The sequence below is a fragment of the Panthera uncia genome (genome assembly GCF_023721935.1).
Source record: "Panthera uncia isolate 11264 chromosome C1 unlocalized genomic scaffold, Puncia_PCG_1.0 HiC_scaffold_3, whole genome shotgun sequence".
In the NCBI taxonomy this organism is placed as follows: domain Eukaryota; kingdom Metazoa; phylum Chordata; class Mammalia; order Carnivora; family Felidae; genus Panthera; species Panthera uncia.
In genome coordinates, this window is record NW_026057584.1 from 108,526,250 (window position 1) to 108,550,137 (window position 23,888).

Below are 23,888 nucleotides of genomic sequence, written 5' to 3' on the forward strand. Positions count from 1 at the left end.
ACCCATTCCCCCAACCCCCACCAGCCTGGCTTAAACCTGACCCACCCAAGGGGGCCCAGGTCTCCCTACCGCCAGGTACCACCCACCCCAGCCCCCAAAACCAGCCCCAGCATTCGCACACTGAGTGCCAGCTGTGTGCCCCGTGCACTGCAGCACTGAACACAAGAGCGACTCCGCCCTCAAGGAGCCTTTTAGCAAACTGTTAGCTGACTGCAAGTATGCAAAGTAACTCCAAGAAGCAGCACTGGCTGTCCTAGGAGCGAATAATAGGGTAGGGGCTCACCTGTCCAGGAAGGCATCCCTGAGGAATTGCCATTTGTGCTGTGGCCTGAAGCGCTCAAGGAACCAGGCAGGCAGGGCCAGGGTGAGAGGCGCCCCTGACAGGTGCTCTGGGGAAGGGGAGCAGGGTGGGTCTGAGAAGCCCTCCCAAGGGAAAGGAACAGGCCGGGAGACGTTGAGTCACTGGTCATGGGTCACACAGCAGGTGACAGGAGGGGTAGGCCCAGGCCTGTGCATCCCTGTGGTCAGCCCCTCCCATGGCACTGGAGCAACCAGGCCTGTGGGAAGGGCCTCGTGGGCAGTGGAACCCACAGACCTGTGCCTCCACAGAGCTTGCTGGCCATGTCACCAGAGAAGCGGAAGGTGGCAGCCCAGGAGGGGAGGCCCCCAGAGCCACTACCTGAAGAGCAGTCCAAGGAGAAGCCACACACCCTGGAGGAATTCTCCTACGAGTTTTTTAGGTGCTCACTCTAGGCCTCCACCAGGCCCCTTCAGCCCCTCTGTGCTCCCTGGGGGTTACAGGGAGGCTGTGGAAGCAAGTGCAGTGTCCACCTGGCCTCCCTGGGAAAAGAGGGGACTCTGTGAGCCTCCCACAGCCACCCTGGGAGGGCAGGGAGCATGAGTCTGAGTCTGTCCCCCAGTAGTGCACACACGGTACGCAGGTGGGGAGAGGAGGGAGAAGCTTGGGCAGACAGGGCTTGAGAAGGGCTCTCACATCAGCCTCTATTCCTGACAGGGACCCAGAGAAGGAGACAGTCAGCAGGGCCATGCTCCCCCTGGCCCGGACCCGGAGCCACCTGTGGGACCACTCGTCTGAGCCACTGCGGCAGCCTCTGCTCAAGCGCGTGTATGACAACACTGAGCTTCGGGACCCTGCCTGTCAGATCTTCATCGATATCCTTCCCCAGCCAGCCTGCCCCAGCTCTGGACCAACCCCACAGCCACCCTGGGAAGGGCACAGGCCCCACTGAGCACAGGGCAGAGGCAACATGCTGCTCATGGGGCCTGTCGAGAGTGGGACCAGGGCCAGGGTCAGAGGTAACAGGCAGCCATGATGGCACGTCCTCCTTGACAGCCACACCCATCCTCCGGTACATGGGGGACTACCCTTCTCGCCAGGCCTGGACGCCCGTGGATCTCACCAACCAGATCTTCTCACTGGCCCTCCAGGAGTCAGCCCTGCAGGATGAGGTCTACTGCCAGATCCTGAAGCAGCTGACACACAACACCAAGAGGTCTGCTGGGGACGGGCTGGGGCCAGAGGGCCCCGGGCTCCATGCCCAGGCCCCCTCAGTCTTTGCCCTAGCCCCCAGAGGCTGCCCATGGGTCAGAGAGGGAGGCAGTAGCTCATGGGCACTACCCAGCCTGCCCAGGCACTGACAGCAGCAGTGGGAAGGCCGGGACACCCCTCTCTCCTGCTGACTTCCTGGGGGTGGTCAAAGCTGGGAGGAAAATGGACCTGCCATGGGCCCTACCTGCCCCCACCCTTTCTTCCTTGTGACCTGGACACACCATGGGCTCCCTACACCTCCGTTGCCTCCACCAAACAAATGGGTGCAGGGAGACCCCCTCCCCATTTTGTGTGTGTGAAAGCCTTTGAGGCCTGAGGCAGCCGGGTGGCAGGCTTCCTCACCCACGGCCCCAGGTGGGCCTCATGTCCCATCTCCCTGAGACACCTGGTGGGCTGGGGCCTTCTGGGGGGCCCTTCCTGGCCTGACAGGCGCTGCCACCTCCAGGTACAGCGAGGAGCGTGGCTGGCAGCTGCTGTGGCTGTGTACCGGCCTCTTCCCTCCTGGCAAGGCACTGCTGCCCCATGCTCAGAAGTTCATAGACACTCGGAGGAGGAAGCCACTGGCCCCTGACTGCAGCCGCCGCATCCAGAGGATCCTGAGGTGAGCCCACCAGCGCTCGCTCCCTCGGGAGAGTCCACCTGTCGATGCTGAGAGGCCTGTCCAGCCCTTCCAGAGCTCATGGGCCAGTATGGACACTTGTCAGTGGAGCCAGACTCTGTGTCTTCTCCGGTAGCTCGTGTCCATTTAAGAGCGCAGGACCAGGCCTCCAGCAACCTGGGCAAAGGCTGGAGAGCAAGGCTCAGGGGCAACCTGAGAGGCCTGGGTGGTCAGTGGGGGCTTCTGGCAAGCTCAGTCTTGGCCATGAGCTCTCTCTACCCTAATAGCTGCCTTCCCAGGGCACAGAGGGAACTGCCTGGAGGCCAGAGCATGACCCCAATGCCCCAAGCCACCCACCTGCCTGCCCAGCCCAGCCCAGCTACGAGGCCAGTCCCTGCCAATCCATATGGCCAGCCCTCCTGTGTTTGGGCAATTCTTCCTGGGCTCTGTCTTGGTTCTCATCCACACCACCCACCCTGTCTGGCTTGGCCTCCTGTGGCTGTGGGAGAGTGTGTTGGCCATGATTGTGGAGGAGGAGGTGGGTGCCCTCAGAGAGGCCCTGTGGGGGTCCCTGACCCCTACCTGATACCCATGCTGTGTGAGAATGAGAACACAACTCGCCCTAGCCATTGGTGCTCTCCACCCAGGAAGCTCTGGGTCAGTCCAGGTCCCCTCCCCCATGTGTGTCCCAGGCCTTCCCAGACTCCTCAGAGCTACAGGTCACCTGGAAAGTGAGTCCAGGCTGGCCCCTGCTGCTTCCTCTGGGCCTGGTGCTGAGCCCCCCTGAGTACCCTGTCCTTCACTGGGGTGGTGGAGTTCTTTATTGTGTGTGTCTGGCACACAGTTTAGCTTGGGGGCTGGTGGCCAGGGCCCGGCCCGGGCCGGGCTGGGGGTGGCAGGGTGCCATGCTCAGTAATCACTGTCCTGCTCTAGGACAGGGCCCCGGAAACAGCCTCCACACCCGGTGGAGGTAGAGGCTGTGGAACAGAACATCACCCGCATCTGCCACAAGATCTGCTTCCCTAATGACACTAGTGAGGTAAGCCTCCCACCCAAGGTGCTGGCTTCCCAGGCTCCTGGCCTGTAGCCCCCACCTTGTGGACAGACACTGTTTTCAGGGCTACAGTGAACCTCCTGCCCCTGCATCTGCCCCAGAAACTGTCTGCTGTGCCCTCGCTGGTGCCCCACAGACATTAACTGAGTGCCTGAGCCCTCAGGTGCTCAAGGCCAGCACAGGGAGGGGCCTCCCCGGAAGGAGTGCTGCTGGTGCTGGGGGCAGTTCTGGACTAATAGGGGGTGTTCTAGGCCAGCGTGGGGAGGGGCCGCCCCTGAGGATGGGAGGGGAGCTGCTGGTGCAGTCGGAAGTCAAGGAGGTCCCAAAGGTGTCGGGGGCACTCCTGGCCAAGGTGCACAGAGAGGAGGCCCTAAGGGAGGGCAGCAAAGCCAAGTCCCAGGGCATGGGGTCCCGACGGGCTTCTGACCCTGCCCTGGGGCATCAGGGAGCAGGTGCTGCCATTAGGCATGTGTGCAGACTGAACCCATGTGGCTGCTGGGGACAGCAAAAGATGGGGGGGGGGACCATCAGGTGCCAGGTGTGGTAGAGAGGTCCCCAGCCAAGTGGCAGCAGTGAAGTGTGGGGCAAGGGGCCGAGGGCCACGTGCCCTTGCAGGCTTTCCCAGCAGCGGTGTGGCCTTTATGGTCTTAGAGACTACGGGTCCCACAAGGGAAAGTTCCCACAGTCTGGCTACAGGGCTCTCAAAGCAAGTTCAAAAGGCTGAGCCTCCTGGGTCCCCAAGGCAGTGAACTCTGACTGAACGACATAAGCATCCAGCTGGTTTTCTAGAAGGGAAGGCTGCTCCTTCTCAGGCTGGGGCACGTCCAGCCAGTCTTAGGAAGGAGAAACAGCCCCAGGCTATGATGGGTCATCCCAGGTCGAGCCTCATCCTGAGACATTCACGCACTGCTTCTCTGCCCAGATGCTGGAGGTGGGCACCTACACGCGGGTGCGGGACGTATGCCAGAGTGTTGCCACCAGGCTGCAGCTGGCCTCCTGGGAAGGCTGCAGCCTCTTCATCAAGATCTCTGACAAGGTGCAGTCGGCTGGGTGGGCCTGGGCTAGAGGCGAAGGTGGGCAGATGTCTGGTGTCTGTGGCATTGTCCCCATGTACTGGGCCGGGCCCCTCACTGCACACAGGCTGTCAGGATGAAGGTAGGTGGGCTTATGGAGCGGCACAATCCGGTACAGTTCCCCAAGCAAGTGAGACCCAGCTCAGAGCAGCACCTGGCCTCCCAAGCCATAGACAGGCTGGCAGGGCCCAGGCCGCCAATGCCCCCCAGGCGGGCATTCCCCTGGAGGTCCTTCCACCTGCACACCTCCCTCTGCCTCCCTCCCCACCCACCCCAGGTCATCAGCCAGAAGGAGGGAGACTTCTTCTTCGACTCCTTGCGGGAAGTGTCTGATTGGGTGAGGAAGAACAAGCCCCAGAAAGAAGGTAAGGGGAGCAAGATGGGGTGGGGTGAGGAAGGAGGGGTGTGGCTAGGATGGAGGGCACAGGGAAGGGGGACAGTCTGCCTCCCTGGGCCAGGGGCAGAAGGTTCCCTTGGCACCTCTTGCATGGCCCCTGCCTGAAGTCATTCATTCATTCATTCCCCCTTAGATCCCCTGGGTCACGGGTATGGCCAGACCTGGGGCCAGCTGGGCAGGGGCAGGGCGTGGGGCCAGGCCTGGGACAGATGGCTGCACTGCAGAAGGTGAAGGCTATGTGGGGGCCCAACCCCCACAGAGAGGTCCAGGAGAATCCCTGGAGAGGGTGGCCTCCACACCAGTCCTGAGGATGAGGAAGAGTTGGGGGTCAGGAAGAGGGGGTGAGGCTTGCCAGCAAGGGGGGGCAGCAGGAGCAGACAGAGCAGTAATGAGGGGGGAAGGTATCACAGCTTACGCGCTATGGGCAGTGGTGCAGGGAGGTGGGCAGCGATGCCCCTGCCATGAGAAGGGGTGGGGGGCACGGGTCCGGGAATGTGCTGGGCCACAGGACAGACTTGGTGCTCACTGCCCGCCCTGCCCAGGGGCACCCGCAACACTCCCCTACCAGGTGTACTTCATGCGGAAACTGTGGCTCAATGTGACCCCGGGAAAGGATGTAAACGCAGACACCATTCTTCATTACCACCAGGTACCCAGTGGGCTTGGTCCACCTTCACTGCGTCCACACCCACCCTGAGACACAGTGGAGGGAGGAAGCAGGCCCACAGCTGCCTTGCTCCAGGGCCACTCGCCCTCTCCGGGGTGGGGGTGGGGGTTCTGGAGGCCCCAAGGGGTGGGCGGGCTGAGCCACTGAGGGTTCTGCAGCAGGAGCAGAGGGACAGCAGGCTTTGGGGACAGTGACTGTACCAGCACCGCAGCACGATTGCTGGGAATGGGAGGGGACAGAGTGTTCCAACCACTTAGGGGCAGGGCAGGCCGCCACCCCCGTGGGGGAAAAGCCCTGCCCCAACCTCTCGTGGTCATGCCCCACGAGAAAACCTCCCTCAAGGGCCTTAGCCTGTTGAGGGCTGTCTCCTGCCTGCGGGTGAGCTAATACCTCTGCCACTGGAGCACGAAGAATAGGGGGGCAGCAGCCTAAGGCCAACGTGTCTGTCACTCAGGAGCTGCCCAAGTACCTTCGTGGCTTCCATAAGTGTTCTCAGGAGGACGCTGTCCACCTGGCAGGCCTCATCTACAAGGCCCAGTTTGACAACGACCGGTCCCAGCTGGCTAGTATCCCCAAGATCCTGAGGCAACTTGTGCCTGAGAACCTCACACGTCTGATGTCTTCCGAGGAATGGAAAAAGGTCCTTGATGGGGCTGGGGAGGGGGTCATTGGGTGCCAGGCCCTGCCAGGGCTGGATGACCACATTCTGGTCATGGAGGGTGTGCTGGGTCTGCAAGTGTCACCCCCTCCGCACGCCATCCACAGCACTTGGGGGATTCAGGTTCCCCCACCGGGCATAGAGGTGACACTTGGCTCTGAGTACCCCCCAGGCTGGCCACGGGCACACACGTGCCACTTTGGACTGGGGCCTCCAGGACCCTGTGTGGAGGGCTTGGTCAGGCACTGGCTCCAGCCCAGGCCCTCACTGGTCCTTCCCACCACCCTCAGAACATCCTTCTGGCCTATGACAAGAACAAGAACAAGACAGTAGAGGAGGCCAAAATGGCCTTCCTCAAGTGGATCTGCCGGTGGCCCACGTTCGGGTCTGCCTTCTTCGAGGTGAAGGTAGGCCTCACCTCACGCTCAGCCGTCCCTGCCCAAGGGAACCTCACCCAGCTTTGGCCCCAGCAGCCTGTGTTCCTCTCCAAACACACGCTTAAGGGTGGGCCTGGCCACCTGGTTTGGACGGAGCATGTGTGCACGTGTAGGTGCACCTGTGTGTCTCAGGGAGGCGGCCCCTGGCCTCCCCAGCTGGGCTGTGACCACTGCGTCCCCCCCTCCCCAGCAAACCTCCGAGCCCTCCTACCCGGACATCATCCTCATCGCCATCAACCGACACGGGGTTCTGCTCATCCACCCCAAGACCAAGGTAATAGCCAGGCCCCAGCAGGGCTGGGAAAGCTGCCTGGGGGTCCCAGTCCCCGCTCTCCCCACTCCCTGCACAGGTGATACCCCCTGCCCTTCTCTCCCCCTTCACACGGCCCCATGGGTTCTGGAGGACGCCGGAGATGAGGAGCAGCAGCTCTGACTCAGGGCCTCTACGCCCCCTGGGTTCCCGCTGGACCCCGCCCACCCTGCCCACTCTCCCACAGGAACTGCTCACCACCTACCCCTTCACCAAGATCTCCAGCTGGAGCAGTGGCAGCACCTACTTCCACATGGCACTGGGGAGCCTGGCCCGGGGCAGCCGCCTACTGTGTGAGACCTCCCTGGTGAGGCCAGGACTCCCAGGTCCCTTCCCCCAACCCAGACACATGGGGCACAGAGGCAGCAGGGACTAGGTTTCCCCAACCCTGAGCCCCAACTGCCACTAGCAAGTTGCTCACTGTGAGGATCCGGGTTTCTGTGCCCAGGGAGGGCAGGGCCAGGCTGGGCCAGCAGAGTCTGGAAGGAGGGGCAGCGAGGAAAAGGCTGGGAGGGGTCGTGATAGCCAGGCCCGCTGTGGGCCCCCTGTGGGCCTGGGCCACTCTGAGGAGGGAGGGGGACTCGCCTCTTTGCCTCCCTATCCAATGTGTCCTTGAGGCAGCAGCTGGGTACTGCACAGCCCTGATCCGAGCCCCCCCGGGCCCGCACCTTGCAGCCTCCAGCCCCGCTCTCCCCTGTCCAGGGCTACAAGATGGATGACCTGCTGACCTCGTACGTGCAACAGTTCCTGAGCACCATGAAGAAGCAGCGGGGCTCCCAGGCCCCCACCGACCCTTAGCGCCAGGGACTGGCCTGCCTGCTCACTTGCCCTTCCCAACCTGGGGTCCGGGCGGCACTTCCCTAGAGCCCTCTTCCTGGCCCAGGGCCTGCCCTCTGTAAGCACCCTTTTGTGCTGCCTTCTCAAAACACACCCCACACTCCTCGGCACACCAGGTAGGCCCCCTTTGCTGAGCGGCTGATCATAGAGGCCAAAGTGGGAAGCCTAGGGTGGGGCCAACCTCCAAGCTGATGGGTGGACGGCTGAGAGGACTCCCCCAAGAATGTTCAGTAAAAATTCCTAACTCCTGGAGCGTGTGCAGTGTGTTAGTGAGGGAAGAGGTAGGGGGCCAGGTGGGCAGGAGGCCTTGGAGGCACTGGCCAGCAAAGGGTCTCTTCCAGAAAAAACGAAAAGCTTTGTGACTTCTCTGGGGACACCCGGATGACAGCTCCATTCTCAGGGAATGACTTCATTGGTTTCTCCCTCCCTCTCCCTCCCCCCCCCACATTCCTTTCCTCCTCCCTCCCTCCTTTCCTCCTCCCTCCCTCCCTCCCTCCCTCCTCTTCCTACAAGGCCCCTTTGCACACTGCAGTACCCACAGGGCACTGGGTCACAGAACTGCTGCTGAGGGGGCCTGGTGTGGGCGCAGGCCAGGCCTGCCCGCTCTCTGGCTGCTGGCCTCACGCTCAGGGCAGCCTGTGCCCAGGCAGGAGCAGAGCTGGACACAGGGCCTTAGGGGCCTGGGTTCATCCCAACCGTGCTGGCAGGCCCCGTAGGAGTCTGCCCCCCACCATCTTACCCGCCTGGCCAGCCTTCGCAGACTGTAGGTTTCTGGATGGCCTCGTCTTCAAGTCCTGATGGCAGCCTGGCCCTTGGAACAAGAGCTGGGTCCCACCTGGACAACTCTTTCACCTGTCCTGTCTAGTGTCTGTGTCTCTAAGCATTCAACAGCCCCAGACAGTGTGTCCACAGGGGCTGCTGCCCCACCTCCTCATTCCCACGCCATAAACCACACGGGTCACATGGTCGTGTAAATAAGCCTTCATTCACTGTGCAAGGACCAGGTCCTGTGTGGCCATGGAGGAAGTGTCCTTCCTGGAAGGTCAGAATGGGCCACCCACCCACTACCAATCCCACTACCTTCTGGCCCTCAGTCAGCTGCATCCTGAGAGCCAGCCAGCATGTACCCTTGTGGGTAGAGTGGGGAGCAGGGAGCGTGAGAGGCTGCGGGGACCACAGAGGAGCTTAGGGGAACCACAGGGCCCCTGGCCCAGGACAGACTGGCCAAGGCCAGATTTCAGTAAGGAGGCCTCATGAGTGATGATGGGGGGGTGGTCCTTGTCCCTCCTGACAATTGTGGGGTGCAGTGGCAGGATTTGCTGGCCTAGTTTAAGCACAGGGATCCTACTTGGCTGAGTGAGTGCATGGCCAAGGGTGAAAGGCTGGTTCCCCAGGGGCCCCCATCCTCATGGCCAGGGTAGCTGCCTTGTTGTGGCCTCCCCAGGGCCATGTGCATATAGTAGGACCACTCTGGGGTGAAGGCTGCACAAACTCCCACAGGAGAATGTGAGCTGGTGGGGAGTGGGGGTGGGAGGGGTGCTGCAGGAATGGGAGAGGTCAGGACAAGCAGGGCCAGGAGCAGTGGGGTCCATGACCGGGGCCAGGTGACCCCAGGCTCCCATTCCCTCATGTCCCTGGAGGACCTCAAGCTAAGGCTTGTGGGCACAGGCCTGTCACAGGCTCAAGGGCCCTGCATCTGCCGGGTGCCTGCATTGAAGGAAGGAGGAGAGAAAGGAGGCCTGGAAGGAGGGGGTGGGGGAGGGGAGGAGAGAAGGAGGGAAGGGGAGCAGAGATGAGGAGTAGAGGCAGCAGCAGGAAGGGAGCATCGAGCGAGCGAGCACACCAGGAGCAGGGGCGCCAGCAGCAAGGGGAGACAAAAGCAGAAGGCAGGCGGGAGCCCCTCAGGCAGAGTTGAGGCCCACAGACTTGGGGTGGGCCTTGCGGGCGGCCAGCTCTGACAGCTTCTTCAGCCGCTTCTTCAGCTCCAGTGGGAACTTCTCATAGCATCTCTTACACACGGGCTTCATGTCGAACTCCACAAACTTGTTCCTGGGGAGGAGGTCCAGCAGTCAGGAGAGCCCCAGGCCCCACCAACTCAGCCCTCAGAGGCAGGGCAGTGGGCTGCCTTTGGCCCCTGGCCCACAGCAATCCAGATCCCAGGGCAAGCTCTGGCCAGGGGTCACGGTGAACCAGGAGACAGGCCTCCGAGCCTCCTTTCCCTCCCAGAAGCTTCTCTTGGATTCTGATACTCCGGCACTGGCCATGACTCCCTGCTGTCCTCAGAAACCTGGGTTCCACCTCACCTCACAGCTCCAGCCACCCCACACCTCCGGGAGTTTCCTGGATGAGCCAGCCTTTGAAAATGCTGTTCCCTGAGCTGGAATGCCCTTCCCTCCCCAGACCCCAGTGTCTGTGTGGGTGTGTTGGGGGCTCACATCCTTCCCCCTCTCACCAGGCCCTGGGGGCCCCTCAGTCTGCCTCCGTGGGGCTGGGGCTGCCACTGCCTTCCCAGGGCCTGACCCCAGCAGACATTCAGGGAGAACCAGCTGAAGAGCACAGGGGAAGCCCACTCAAATCTGAGCTCCCGTGACAGGCTCCTGGAGAAGAGGGTGCTGTGCAGGTCCTTCTCTGCCCACCTTGTACACCCCAGAAGTCCTCACCACTTACTTCAGGGTCAGCTTGCTGTTGCAGGTGGAACAGGAGAAGCAGTTCACACACCAGGCCTTGTTGAGGGCTGACACCACTGTGAGGGGTGGAGGCAGGTGGGCTTAGCAGGCCCAGGCCAGCCCTGGGCCAGCTGGGCCCACAGCTGCAGGACCCATGTCCCAGAGGGAGAGCAGACAGACAGAGGGTGTGGGGAGTGGGGGTGGGTCACAGAGACAGAGGAGCCTTACCATCTCCCTCGATCACATGGCTGCAGTTATAGCAGACGTCCCCAAAGAGCTGTGGACAGAGTGGGTGTCAAACTCATTGCCCCAGTTCGGGGCCACCCCAAACAGCTGCTCTCGGGCACCCTCCTGAGACACCTGAGCCCTTCCCACCAGGGTGCCACCTTGGGCCTGAGGTGAAGCCACTCCTGGCCCAGCAGAATCACCACCCTGGGACTGGCGGCAGGTTGAGGCATTGCTACCAAGGGGCCCCGTTGCTCCTGCTGGTGTCCTGAGAGGGCACGGGCCAGGCCCATAGGCCCTGACTCTGGACCACAGTAGCTGGGCACCTCTGCCAAACCGGAGGATGGCGGCACATGTCGGTCCCTGAGCCCAGGACCTCACACGGCCTTGTCATTCAGTCCCCATGGCAGGTCTGGGCCGGCCTCTCAGATGGTAGGGCACGCAGCCACCACAGGCTCTGGGGGGGCCGCCATCATCTACCGCTTGGATGGGGCATTCGGTTGTTCAGGCAGCATCATCTCCCTGAGGGGTCCCACAGTGCCCCCCCAGCCCTGGGCCTCTCCACCCTCTGCCCCCCCGGGCCATACCTGGTTGTAGTGGGTCTCACAGTAGGCCAGGCCCTTCTTCTCATAGTGCCGGTGCCCCAGGAATGGCTTCTCACACTTGGCGCAGACAAAGTGCTGAGGGGAGAGGAGGCAGTGGGCAGCTCAGGGCCGGAGTGTCCACTCCAGGAGACAGGAAGCAGAGGCCAGTGGGATGAGTGCCTCACTGGAGACCTCCATGGACAGCCTGTGAGTCAGCAGACCCCACTCCTTCCCCGATGCCCAGTGCCGCTGGCATCACCATCCTCTCCGGGACTGCTCCCCACGTCAGCAACCGCAGCCCTAGCTGTCAGGTGCTGGTGACAGTGGGCCCTCCCAGGTGGGGCTGCTCTAAGCATGGTGCCCCCCTGGAAGGCTGCAGGTGTCTGTCCCCCCCGCCCCCAGGCATCCCCTGCAAGCCCCAGAGTCAGTGAGCAGCATCTTCTAGTTCATACGGCATGCGGGGACCCACCCTCCCCATGGGGGCTGGGGGCCAGGCCCTGCATCAGAACCTTCCCAAAGAGGTTACCCAAGACAGAGCTCCTGGGACCCAGACCTAGCCGGGCATCAGGGAACACGAGCTTCCCTTGCAACTAGTATCTGTAAGACCATCAGTGCCACAGTGAGCTCCAGGTGACTCAGGGGGACACACCTGAGGAGCTCAACCAGCCGGTGTGCCCAGCTTCTGAGTCTACATGAGGCTGTACACAATTCTGCCAACCATAATCCCTCAGGGTGCCTTGGGCAGACTATCCCCAAGGACAATGCCACCTTCTGTAGAGTTAGCAAGTATTACATGAGTCTTTAAAATTTAGAGGAGAAAAATAGAACAGTGAGAAAAATCGATTGGTAGGATTCTTAGGTGACCCAGGAAAAAAGGTCACCACTGACACCGAGAAAGAACAGAAGCCCTGTGTCCAGCTTGGGGACCCATAGTTCTCAGGAAGAGGAGTCTGGGAGAGCAGCCCTGGGGTCTGGCCCCTGCTCACCGCTGGAGAGAAGTGAGGAGGCGGAGAACCCCAGCCCCGCTCCTGGAATCCCCCATGGCTGTGCCCCCACCCAGATGGGGCACCTGTCACACTGGGGTCTCACTGGCCCTGCTACAAACGCCCACCAGAGAAGCAAGTCAGTCACTCTTAGAACTCTAGATTTTATCATTTCCTTTCTATACAAGTCACCCAAAATTTTTGTTAGAAATTTAGAAAACACAGGTAAAAAGCAACAATAAAATATAAACAAATAAGTTGTAAACATCCTCCACTAATATCCCACTGCAATAAACATTTGGATCTATAGTATTTCTCATGACTTTGGAACCCTCTAGAAAGCCAGGACGGGGAGGAAAGAAGGCAGGCGCCACTGCCGAACCATGGTCTGTGCACTCAGGTCTCCTGGATCCCATGGAGGCCAGAGCCAAAGAGGGACAGCACCCAGGACAAATATCCCTGCTAGAAGCAAGCCATGTGGCCTGGGGGTGGGAGCGTGGGGGGGGGCTTGCAGGGCCAGACTCCAAATGTAACAGTGAGCCTGGGGCTCCCCCAACCTCCTGGCCTCGCTCACCTCCACATGCCACTGCTTGCCCAGTGCATTGACCACACGGCCCTCGATGGGCCGGCGGCAGGCCCCACAGATGGGGACGCCCATCTTGTCGTGGCAGGGCAGGCAATAGAGCTCCCCCTTCAGCTCCCGGGCCTCGGCGGTCAGCTCCTTCCTGGAAGACAGAGCAGAGCCCCCCATGACATCCCTGCCCCACTGCAGGGCCCGTGCTGGCCCTGCGGGGGTCCCACCAGCCCCTCCAACCCCAGGGAGCAGCTTCTGGAGAGGCCCCACTGGGGCCCAGCAGCGTGCCCAGGCAGGCGGCACTTTGATCTCTGGTGTCTTCGGGGACTTCCTGTGCCCCAGACAGGCCCCAGGGCACGGGTTCCCGCACAGGCCTTGCAGCAGGCAGTCTGTGTTGTGCATTGTCAGGCCCTCTGAGAAGCATATCTGTTCTCTGGCCCTTCCACGCCAGACCGGGTGTTGGGGCAGACATGAGGAGATCCTGCAGTCTCTTTCCCCTCTCCTCCCCTCTCCCACACCAGCACCCCTCCTCCTCACCCTGGTCCTCCAAGCCTTTGATTCCTTTCTCCTAGCTTCCAAGGGCCCAGCCCTCCCTCACCCTGTCTCCCTCAGGGCCTCACACAAGTACTACTGGAACAGGCTCCAGAGAGAGGTGTTTTCTGCATCGATGACTTCGACCTCCACCCTGCACCCCACTCTCCAACTGGTTGACCTCTCCGCCGAGTGGGAGTCCCACCCAGCTCACCACTTGCCCCCCATCACAGCTGCTCAGCTGTATGCATACCCGCAGTGGGTGCAGCTGAAGTGGTCGGGGTGGTAGGCGTCATTCTTGAACATAAGGGGCTGCTCGTCAATGACCAGGTGGCACCGCTGACAGACATACTTGCCCAGGCCCTTGGCCTTCTCACGGTTGTGGCAAGGCCGGCACAGGTGCCTGTGGGAAGTGAGGCAGGTGTTAGGGACCAACAACCCACTCCCCCTCTTCCTCCCCAGAAAGCACGGTCCGCCTCCTGGCAGAAGAGACATCTGGACCCCGCCTGCTGCTTTAACAATGCCCATAAGCTTCCAGAGGCTCAGACAGTGGCCCAGAAAAGCAAGCTAACTAGCCCTGCAGCTGGGAAGGCCACAAACGTGCCCCCTAAAAAGGGGACTCTCACTGGAAAGTGACTAGAAAGACATACACCAGAATATTGGTGTTTGCCATCTTTAGATGGCAAAGCAAACGTGAGTTTCCTTTTCTCCACTTTTCCTGAGCCTAGAACATCACATGGAATAGAGTAGACATTTCATTGACCGTTGCTAAAAAATTAATTTCCCAAATGTCTTTGAATACGCATGAGTGATTACACAGTGACTGTTAGCTTGAAACCGCTGCTGTGCCTAGCAGAGTGGCCCAGGGGGCCAGGTCTGTCGGGCCTGCACACCCCCTTCCTTTGGGGTCTGTCAGACAAAGAGGGACCCGAACATCTACAGGCTCTTTCTGTCTCCAGAGACAAGCACAGCTGTGTCAGACAGAGGCCCCCAAACCCAGGAACTGTCGTTACAGAGTCTTTTTTGTGAAGACCTCAGAGTAATTTCTGATGCTACTCCCTGCCTTGGGGAACAGCTGTGGTCTCTACTGAGAGGGAAATCAACATGGTTTCTGTTTCCTTGTGCCTCAAAGGTGGCAGGAATTTAGATTCAGGGTCCCCAAGCAAAGATGTACAAAGGCCCCAATCCATTACCCCCATTCCCCACCTGCCACCCCAATCTGTAAGTATTCCTGATGCATCCGGGCCTGCCCTCCCTCCCTTCCCAGGCACCCAACCACAGGGGGCCTCTCTACCCCTTACCAGCCACCATCAGCCTCTTTTATAGGCAGATCAAGGAATCTGGTTAAGAGATTAACTCTCAGACTCAGGATCCCCCAACCGGGTGTGATGGGCAGACCCTAGATGCCAGCGAGGACAATTCAGTGTCCATGCCCTTGACCTCAACACCTGCCACCTCATTTGGGTCTGGACCCCCTGCTGCATAACACTGCTGTCCGCTTGCCTTATTTGTGTCTTATCTCCCAAAGGTGTGTGCAGGGCAAGGGGCCCAAATGAGTGCCCAGTAGCCACTTACTAAGCCACTGACCAGCCCCAGGCTGTGCCCCCCACAGGGTAGCAGCTCAGGCTAAGTCTCTGGTATGTGAGTGAATGAATTATTGTAAAAGACAGGAAGGGAAGGACAGTGGGCATCGTCTCCCAGGACAATACAGCCAGGCCGGACTGGGAGCCGATCCCCTAGCCAGGGCCCCCTAGTTCCACCTGCCCACGGGACACAGATGTGGCCTGTGGCTGCAGTTTTCATCTCCCCATCTCCACCCCACCCACCCAGACCCCCAGGCCCCTTGCCACTGCAGGTCTGAGCAGAACTGCTCCTGCCGCTCCCCATCTCCACACGACACCTGCCGCCTGCTTGTGTCTCTGTCACAGACCCAGCATTTATTCCCCATGACCCCACTCCCAATTTTGGTGACTAATCTTGGCATTAGGACAGCACTTAAGCCATATGGAATCACTTTTGTTTCAAAGCTATAGAAATTGGTATAATTCCCCAGAATTCTGTTGCAACGATTGGTGCCCTTATAGCTACTGTCAGCAATCACCCAACAACCGAAATACCCAGCTTGGGGAGGGCGGTCAGACACATTCATCTCAAACCTGTGTGAGTCAGTCCTTCCAGACCTCCACACAGGGCAGTGCAGGAGAGGGGCCGCACCCTGGCTCGCGCACCTCTGCACCCCACTGGCTCCCAGCCGAGACCCAGGTGAGGTGCTCCACCAGGAACCCCAGATGGGGAATGTCTTTTCAACAGACCCGATCCCACAAGATCTAAAGGCAATCTGCAGAATTTTTTTCTAGGTAGGATGAAGATACAGCCTAAGAATTCCAGCATGAAGGTGCAACAGAAAAGCCAGAACAAGGGCGCCTGGGTGGCTCATTAGGTTAAGCATCCAGCTTTTGATTGCAGTTCAGGTCATCATCTCATGGCTCGTGGGTTCAAGCCTGCTTTGGGTTCTGCACTGACAGCCTGGACTGGCTGGCTCTCACACTCTCTGCCCTTCCCCCACTCCCACTTTGTCTCTCTCTTTCTCTCTCTCTCTCAAACTAAACATTTGTTTAAAAAAAGAAAAGAAAAACCAGAACAAGCCCAAACAAACACACACAAATCATAAGATTTTCAGTGACACATGCTCGGGTTCAAATCCTGGCTCTGCCACTTCCTGGCAAGTTACTTCACCTCTGAGCTTTAGTTTCCTCATCTGCAAAATGGGAGACAATCCCAACTGCACAGGATTATGTGGAAAACAAATTTAAGGTCGCACACGTGGTAGTTACTTCCCAGTGATAGCTGTGGACAGTTTGTAAGGTTTTAACTAAAAGGTACAAAAGTCTTTTGAGATCAGGCATGACGCGTTGGTTCCCCATATCACCGGATGTGCCATCTGGGGGAAAGACAGGGAGAAATGGGCTTTGCCTGCCCTGTGTCAGAAGCAGCCACTGCCCACATAGGAACACCCCCAGGCTCGAGCCACCCCCCAGAGGAGTGTCGGGGCCCACAGGCAGTGGGCAGCAGTGACCCTCTTCACAGGCCTCCTGTCCAGAGGAGGAGCTCGCACAGGTATGGGTCAGGCCTCGCGGGCTGAGCTGCGTCCCCACAGGCACAGACAGCGCCCTATTATGAGGCGGCCTGCAGCTGTGCCCCGCTCAAGATAAAGGCCATGATTTATTCCGCACGTCCGAACGGAGCCTAATTATACGGGGCAAGACACAAGGACCCTACAGCAAGTGTCCTGAAAGAGCCCCCTCTCATTCGACCAAACAAAACTCCTCAGCCTCCCACCCTCTCCATTCACAGGACCCCTCACTGTCCCTCAAGCAGGCTTGGGAGCCCAGGCTCGTTGCCATAGCGGCCAGCCCCTCCCTGCCCCCCATCGGTAGGAAATTATCCTGTGCTGAAACGTCCTCTTGTCTCTGTCAGTGCCAGCCAATCCCCCCACCCCACCCAGCCCGCGCCCACTCCGCGGCTTCGAACATAGTCACACACTCAGCCTCTGTGACGCTCAGTGGCCAGGCTGAGGGGGACGGCGGGGGGGGGGGCACGCGGGCTGGGACACACTGGAATATTCACGGCCCAGTGGCAGCACAGGCAGCCGTAGGAGTGGCCCGCCACACAAGGACCCCCTCGGGAATGAAGCGGCCTTTCAGGGCCACAGACGCTGCAGCCTCCCCTCCCCTCCTTAAATAGCCGGCCTCCCTCCACAGCTGCACGGAGCCCACCGCCAGCACCACCACCCGCTGGCCACAGCCCACCTGCTGCCCCGCAGCCCTCCTGCCCTTGCACCTGGACCCGGCTGTGAGAGGTAAGGACCAGGGCCCAGCAGGGCAGGCAGGGGATTCAGGAACCAAGCAGAGGCAGGGGTGGGGTATCCCTGTCCCTGAAACACTCTCTGCGATAACGATACAACCGGTTTATTGAAGGCTGTCCTGCTCTGACTCACAGTGGCCCCACTGGGCTGGATTCCTGTCCCACTGTCGGGGACTTAGGGTGAGTGCCTTGTGCACAGTCCCATGATCAGCACCTGTGCTCTCCAACCCTGGGCCACTGTGGCACAGGGAGGAACTAGGAAAGGGAGCAGGGAAGAAGAAGGGCCAGCCCACGCCAGGAAACAGCTGTGCCCACCCACCTTGAGCTGTACTCACCACCTTGGGCCTCTTCCTATGGCCACCTCTGCCCACTCCTCCCCTCCACGGAGGCCCAAGACCCACCCCACGGCCCCAGACTCCTCCACTGTCCACACCCAGGCCACACTCCAGGTGCCTACGCTGCCCTGCCCCGAGCAGCAGCATGGAGCAGCCAGTGAGGCCAGACCCAGGCCTGCGTCTCTAGGGTCTGCACAGTGAAGCAGGTGCCCATTTCAGACCACACTGCAAAAATCAGTATCAAAACTTCCTAAAACAGGAGGGGTGAAGAAACCTCAAGAAATCAGAAACAAGCCTAAAAGCACTTTAAAACAGAGTCTAGATCCCAGAGAGAGCACCATACATGTGGCGCCTTCAGCAGTGATGGGAAGCCAGGGGCACCAGGCAGGAGGCAGGAAGCCAGGTGCTGGCGTGCCCACTGGGCGCCACAAGAGGCTAGCAGCCTGTGCGGCCAGGCAGGCCCCACCATCGATTTAATGCTCTGCTGTCACCATCCTGTAGCCCCTACAGGATAAGGGGCCTGACATTTTCATTTTGCACTGGGCACCAAAACTTACATCCCCAGTCCTGGGGCCAAACCCCAAGAAGGTGCCACGGAGCCTGGGAGACAATTCCAGGGTGAGCCCTGAGATGGAGCCACAGTCCCGGCTCTGGCACCAGGCACCCCCAGAGGCCAAGCTGTGTTCTGGGAGGTGCTGGGTGTCCCTGCTGGGTGTCCCTGACCTGACTTCCAACCCTGGGGCCACTGTCCCTAGCCAGATGACCTTGGGCAAATTAGCCCACTTTAAGCCTTGACCTCTTAATCTCTAATCTGTAAAGGAGGGCTGCCTGCCTCCAAGGATTGGCAAAGTGGGTAGTTGGTACCTGTGAGTAGCCCTCAGGGAGGCCCAGGTGAGAACTGCACTGTGGGTCAGAGTCCAGGTGTGAGGGGCGGCCCAGAGCAGAGGGGTTCCACCTGACTGTTTCCTCGCTTGGCCCCATCCCCTCTCCCAGCAGCCAGGGCTTCCCTGGCAACAAGCCCTCGGGTGACATGCACGTGGAAACAGCAGGAATATAACCTCCGTGTTGGATTCCAGGCATCCTGACCCACTCTGGGGCCAGGATAGATCAGTTGGGCAAGGGAACCACCCTGGATCCCTTCAGTGACTAACCTGAGATATTATTAGGAAAGCACCCCTTTACTTTAGGATAGTGACTGGCCAGATGTTCTCTGCCCCTCACCCGCGTTGCCCTGGCTCTCTCCTGCCCAGGCAGCTGGCCCTCACCCCTCCATGCATGTGTTGGGGGTTGGAAGTGGCTGCAGGACCCCAGTGGTGGTGGATGAAGCAGGATGGGGAGGGTCCAGCTGCTGCTCAGCTCGACAGCCCAGCATAGCCACCGTCTGGACCACTGCCCTGCTCCGTCTACTGAAGGAGGGCATGCCGGGCCCTCCCCTCAGGCCTCTGTTCTTCGTCCACGCCTCCAGATGGCACCCAGCCCACCCTCCTCTGGAGGCTGCCATGATAACAGCTGCCAGCATGCCTCCTGAGGGACGCCCCCTCTTCAGTTCAGCCCCTGCCAGAGCTCTTACCATGGCCATCAAAAGGACAGGGAACTGAGGCCAGGAGACACTCGCAGAGAACTTACTCCGGCTCACACTGCCAGGCTCGGCCAGGATAATGACCCCGGCCCTGCCATGGCCACAGCCTGCAGGGACGCCGCGTCTCTCCTGGGAGCCTCTCTCCTGCCCGAGTGTGGGTGTCAGGAGGCAAGGCTTCCCGGGGAGCCCCAGAAGCTGCACTGCAGGTGAGGGTCGGCCAGGCTGAAACCCCAAAGCACGAGGATCAGGGGCTGGCAGCAGCTTGGGACTGCGGGATGTGCTGCTCTCGCCCTGCTGTCCTGCCCTCTCCTGCCACACTCCCCACTCCTAGGGCTGGTGAGGGAGGCAGGGTGTTTGGGGTCTTCCTCTCCTTTTTGGATCTCTTGAGTTGACCAAAATCAACCCAGGAGTGCGTTCTGTCAAGGACGGAGCCAGAGTGCCTACCCAGAACTGGGGTTCACCAAACATACTGCAGGGCTCTATGCTGGCCCCCCTCAGGTGTGGGCAAACCAGGCTGGGGAGGCCAGGCAGACACAGGCGGCTTCCCTGGGCTCCAGGCCTCTCCGGGGCTGCCGATCTTGGCTGGAAAACCAGAGCCAGTCCCACTACCTTCTGGGAAAAATAGCTTTTCCTCTCCTAGAAAAGAATCTGCCTCCTGGTGTTAAACTACTCTGGGTGGTAGAATGCCCCCCACTGGCCTAGGGCCCAAGTGTAAGGCTTTCTAAGATACAGGCCTCCACCGTTAGGATGTCCAAAATGAATTTGATAGGCTGAGTCCGGAAAGCTTGAGAGACCTTGGGATCCAGGCCTGGACAGCACCTTCAGGTGCTGGCGGAGAGCAGGCCTCTGACCTCCTGGGAAACTGCCCATCACTGGATTCCTGGTGGTGCCCTCCTGGGTGGCAGGTGCTGGGGGAGCTGTGGTCAGGGACCGGCAGGAGAGAAGCATAAGGCAACAACACGTGGCACTAGTCATGAGAATTGCCACAAGATGGGCCAGGAAGGGTCCCAGGACTCGGGGTGTACAGGGTTCACCCAGCAAAGGCGAGGCTAAAGAGGAGGTGGCCAGGCCCCACGCACCAGGATCTCAGAAACAGGTCGTCTAGGGGCACCTGGGTCACTCAGTCGGTTAAGCATCCAACTCTTGGTTTGGGCTTAGGTCACAATCTCACAGTTTGTAGGTTTGAGCCCCATGTTGGGCTCTGTGCTGATAGCATGGAGCCTGCTTGGGATATTCTTTCTCTTTCTCTCTCTCTCTCTCTCTCTCTCTCTCTCTCAAAATAAATAAATAAACTTAAAAGAAATTTTTTAAAAAAGAAAGAAATAGGTGATCTATGCACCCACCCATTGGGAGTGGAGCTCAAGTTTCCCATGCACCCCCCACCCCGCCATTCAGGAAGCCCCCCTGGGGAGCACAGCAGAAAATGTGGGGCCCCTCCCTCCATCCCAGAGCCCAAACAGGTGGGATTCACTCCCCACTCTCCCCATAGTGCTGACCCCATGCCCTGGTCTGAGAGTGGATTTCTGGGACACATGGCCCTGGTCTCAGGCTCTTGGGTGCCCGGCAGGGACACATCGTGAGGTGGGAAGCCAGCCCCAGCAGCAGCTTGGCAAGCTCCAGGCCCTGCCTTCGTTTTTGCTTTTTGCTGAGCTTCAGAAAGCCTCTGACACTCACCCACCCCAGGTGAACACAGGGGGTGCCCTCAGTAGTCCCCAAGGCGATGCTGAGCTAAGATGCTTCGCAGGTCCCAGGCTCTGGAACCTGTCTGCTTGCTCCCTCCAGGTTCGTCCTCCAGCTCTGCTTCCAGCTGAAGCATGAATGGCCTCGAGGTGGCTTCCCCAGGTCTGACTGCCAACTCCTCCCTGGCCACTGCAGAGCAATGTGGCCAGGAGACGCCGCTAGAGAACATTCTCTTCGCCTCCTTCTACCTCCTGGATTTCATCCTGGCTTTTGTTGGCAATGCCCTGGCCCTGTGGCTTTTCATCCGGGACCACAAGTCGGGTACCCCCGCCAACGTATTCTTGATGCACCTGGCCGTGGCCGACTTGTCCTGTGTGCTGGTCCTGCCCACCCGCCTCGTCTACCACTTCTCTGGGAACCACTGGCCGTTTGGGGAAATCCCGTGCCGCCTCACCGGCTTCCTCTTCTACCTCAACATGTACGCCAGCATCTACTTCCTCACTTGCATCAGCGCTGACCGCTTCCTGGCCATCGTGCACCCTGTCAAGTCCCTCAAGCTCCGCAGGCCCCTCTACGCGCACCTGGCCTGTGCCTTCCTCTGGGTGGTGGTGGCCGTGGCCATGGCCCCACTGCTGGTGAGCCCACAGACCGTGCAAACCAACCACACGGTTGTGTGCCTGCAGCTGTACCGGGAGAAGGCCTCCCACCATGCCCTCGTGTCCCTGGCCGTGGCCTTCACCTTCCCGTTTGTCACCACTGTCACCTGCTACCTGCTTATCATCCGCAGCCTGCGGCAGGGCCCCCGCGTGGAGAAGCGCCTCAAGAACAAGGCGGTCCGCATGATCGCCATGGTGCTCACCATCTTCCTGGTGTGCTTCGTGCCCTACCACGTGCACCGCTCTGTCTACGTGCTGCACTACCGCGGCCACGGCACCTCGTGCGCCGCCCAGCGCATCCTGGCCCTCGGAAACCGCATCACCTCCTGCCTCACCAGCCTCAACGGGGCGCTCGACCCAGTCATGTACTTCTTTGTGGCCGAGAAGTTCCGTGACGCCTTGTGCAATTTGGTCTGTGGCAAAAGGCTCTCGGGGCCACCCCCCAGCTTTGAAGGGAAAACCAATGAGAGCTCGCTGAGTGCCAGGTCTGAGCTGTGAGCCCCGCAACACCAAGCCTGGGCCCAACCACAGGCTGTCCTCAGAAGGACTCCCGCATCAGGGTGCAAGCCACCCAGACTCATGAAAGAGAGGTCCACCTACTCTCCAGTGGGTCACCCACTCTCTCCAAGGGCGAAACTCGGCACCCAGCACCCAGTTCTGCCTTATCTGATATGCAAAACCCTAATAGGGGACAGCCCTTAACAGGACCAGTCGGCCACCCCCTCTGACAGAGACTGTTTGACCCTGCTCACTTACAGTTACTAGATATTCAATGACTTCAGCCTGTGGCGATGAGACTGGAGGAACAGTTCCTGCACAATGCGTGTCTTTCTTTCCAAAGGGCTGCTTGCTCGACTCCCAACCTCCCTCCACAAGAAACACAGAGCAGCGCAGCTCTACAGAGAGAAGCCCAGAAGGCAGCTGTGAGTGACTCCAGAAAAGGGGGTGCAGAACTCTTGGGGGAGAGGAAGGAGGGGTGTGTAGATGTTTCCATTGAAGCTCAGGGCGTTCTGAGTTCCCTGGGTGTCCCCTTTGCCAGATGACCCCTATATTTAGGGGACAGGGACTCTAACTTATAACTGAGGGTTGTGTGTACATTTCAGGCTGGCCACCAGGTGACACCCAACAAATGCGGCCTGTGGGGCCCATCATTGCAGTGCGGGGTTCTTGGCCCCGCCCACTGTGAACCCACACGCAGACCTGCACGTGGCCTGACAATCCCCAAAGCTTCTCAGCAGCTGCCCGATCCCTCTTGAGTCCTGGGCGAGCACACGGCCTAAATAGACAGATATGGGGAGCCAGGCCTTGTCACCACCTGAGGACACAACTGGCAGAGAGCCTGGCATGTGACCCTGGCCCCCACTAACCCAGACCAGCAGGGCTGTCCTTAGCCCTGCTCCCTCCCAAGAGGCTCTCCCAGCCTCAGTGGGCCAGCCTGGGGGCCGTTTTGCTCCAGAGCATGGCACCTAGCACCCTAGCGGCTCCCCATTTATACTGATTATACTGACCATAAACACAAGTGTACTTGAAGATTCTGAAGGTTACTGGGTTTGGCTAACATAAGTTCCTTCCCAGAACTTCTCCCTTTGACCCAAGAGTGGCAACGTGGAAGTGAAGACAGGACAGGACAGGCAGCACATGCTGTTTTGCCTCTGGTTCTGAATGTCCTACGCAGGCCTGGCCCACGTGGATGCTGAAGTTCTGCAGCATGGGCCCCAGAGGGCCTGGAGGGTCTGTGGGGGGGCCATGCTTCCTCTACAGCAGTACCGTACTTCCCTGAGCGCTCCCAGACTCTCCCGCTTTCCCCAGCAGCCAGTGCTGTAGCGCAGAAGGAGAGAGGACACGCCCAGGCCCACACCCGGCAGGCGACCCTGGTCAGGACCCCCGTGACACCATCTGCCCCCCACAGCCCTTCCTGCCAAGTGCCCTGCAGACACTAGCACCGACACCAGACAACATGGCCAGCAAGCGGGAGACATCGCTACAGGCAGCATCCAGAGCAAGCGGTGTGGCAACAGAGGACAGAGGGGGTACAAGTACTCAGGCAGAAGGGGGGGGGGGAGTCAGAGACAGCAGGGGTGGGCGCTCATTCTTCCCTGGCGTGGGGAGGAGAGACCAGCATCCGGATGGGGCCTGTTGCGTTTGGGAGACTCGGTGGGCTCCAAGCAAAGACAGTACATGGGTAGCTGAGAACCCAAGGGAATGGTGTAGTGTGGAGGGGTGCATCCAGATTGTCCAGCATGGACATGCCAGTCGGGGCTCTGGGACTTTGGACAGACATGAGGGCTGTGCACCGAGCCCCAAAAAGGCCGACGTGGAGAGGCCGGTGGACGGAGATAAGTCGGAAGAGGTGAGGGACCTATACAGCCGTGAGGCAGAAGGAAACCATGAGAACACAGGGTCCCAGGCGCCTGGAGAGGAGGCATCCCAGCAAGAAGGAAAAGCTGTCGAAGCCTGCCAAGAGGCCAAGAGAGAACCATCAGTGACCCGTCGGTCTGGCCATGCGGAGGGAGGTGTCTGGGCCTGACCAGAACGGCAGTGGGGAGTCAGTGAGGGGGGCCAACAGGGGCAGTGGGGAGCCAGTGAGGGGGGCCAGCAGGGGCAGTAGGG

The 23,888-nt window shown here is 60.0% G+C and overlaps 3 protein-coding genes across 4 annotated transcripts in view; 2 read left to right on the forward strand and 1 right to left on the reverse strand.

Moving 5' to 3' along the window:
* The window catches only part of MYO7B (myosin VIIB), a 63,817-nt gene extending 55,778 nt beyond the window's left edge, over positions 1-8,039 (forward strand). Inside the window, exons 33-45 of the mRNA XM_049615789.1 lie at positions 610-740; positions 1,016-1,173; positions 1,361-1,514; positions 2,016-2,171; positions 3,102-3,207; positions 4,145-4,258; positions 4,573-4,660; positions 5,235-5,341; positions 5,814-5,999; positions 6,308-6,424; positions 6,645-6,728; positions 6,952-7,071; positions 7,467-8,039. Of these exons, the coding sequence (XP_049471746.1) occupies positions 610-740; positions 1,016-1,173; positions 1,361-1,514; positions 2,016-2,171; positions 3,102-3,207; positions 4,145-4,258; positions 4,573-4,660; positions 5,235-5,341; positions 5,814-5,999; positions 6,308-6,424; positions 6,645-6,728; positions 6,952-7,071; positions 7,467-7,562 (1,617 nt within the window). The 3' untranslated portion in view covers positions 7,563-8,039. The remainder of the gene's footprint in view (positions 1-609; positions 741-1,015; positions 1,174-1,360; positions 1,515-2,015; positions 2,172-3,101; positions 3,208-4,144; positions 4,259-4,572; positions 4,661-5,234; positions 5,342-5,813; positions 6,000-6,307; positions 6,425-6,644; positions 6,729-6,951; positions 7,072-7,466) is intronic.
* Positions 8,040-8,567: 528 nt separating this feature from the next.
* The window catches only part of LIMS2 (LIM zinc finger domain containing 2), a 37,600-nt gene continuing 22,279 nt past the window's right edge, over positions 8,568-23,888 (reverse strand). For both annotated transcript variants that reach the window (XM_049615784.1, XM_049615785.1), the window contains exons 5-10: positions 13,418-13,567; positions 12,634-12,784; positions 11,080-11,172; positions 10,496-10,544; positions 10,269-10,344; positions 8,568-9,650 (exon numbers count right to left, since the gene is read on the reverse strand). In XM_049615784.1, the coding sequence (XP_049471741.1) occupies positions 9,503-9,650; positions 10,269-10,344; positions 10,496-10,544; positions 11,080-11,172; positions 12,634-12,784; positions 13,418-13,567 (667 nt within the window). In that variant the 3' untranslated portion in view covers positions 8,568-9,502. The remainder of the gene's footprint in view (positions 9,651-10,268; positions 10,345-10,495; positions 10,545-11,079; positions 11,173-12,633; positions 12,785-13,417; positions 13,568-23,888) is intronic.
* Positions 20,277-21,776, forward strand: GPR17 (G protein-coupled receptor 17). Its single transcript, XM_049615786.1, has one exon. It carries the CDS (start codon positions 20,757-20,759, stop codon positions 21,774-21,776), a length of 1,020 nt encoding a protein of 339 aa, XP_049471743.1. The 5' UTR covers positions 20,277-20,756.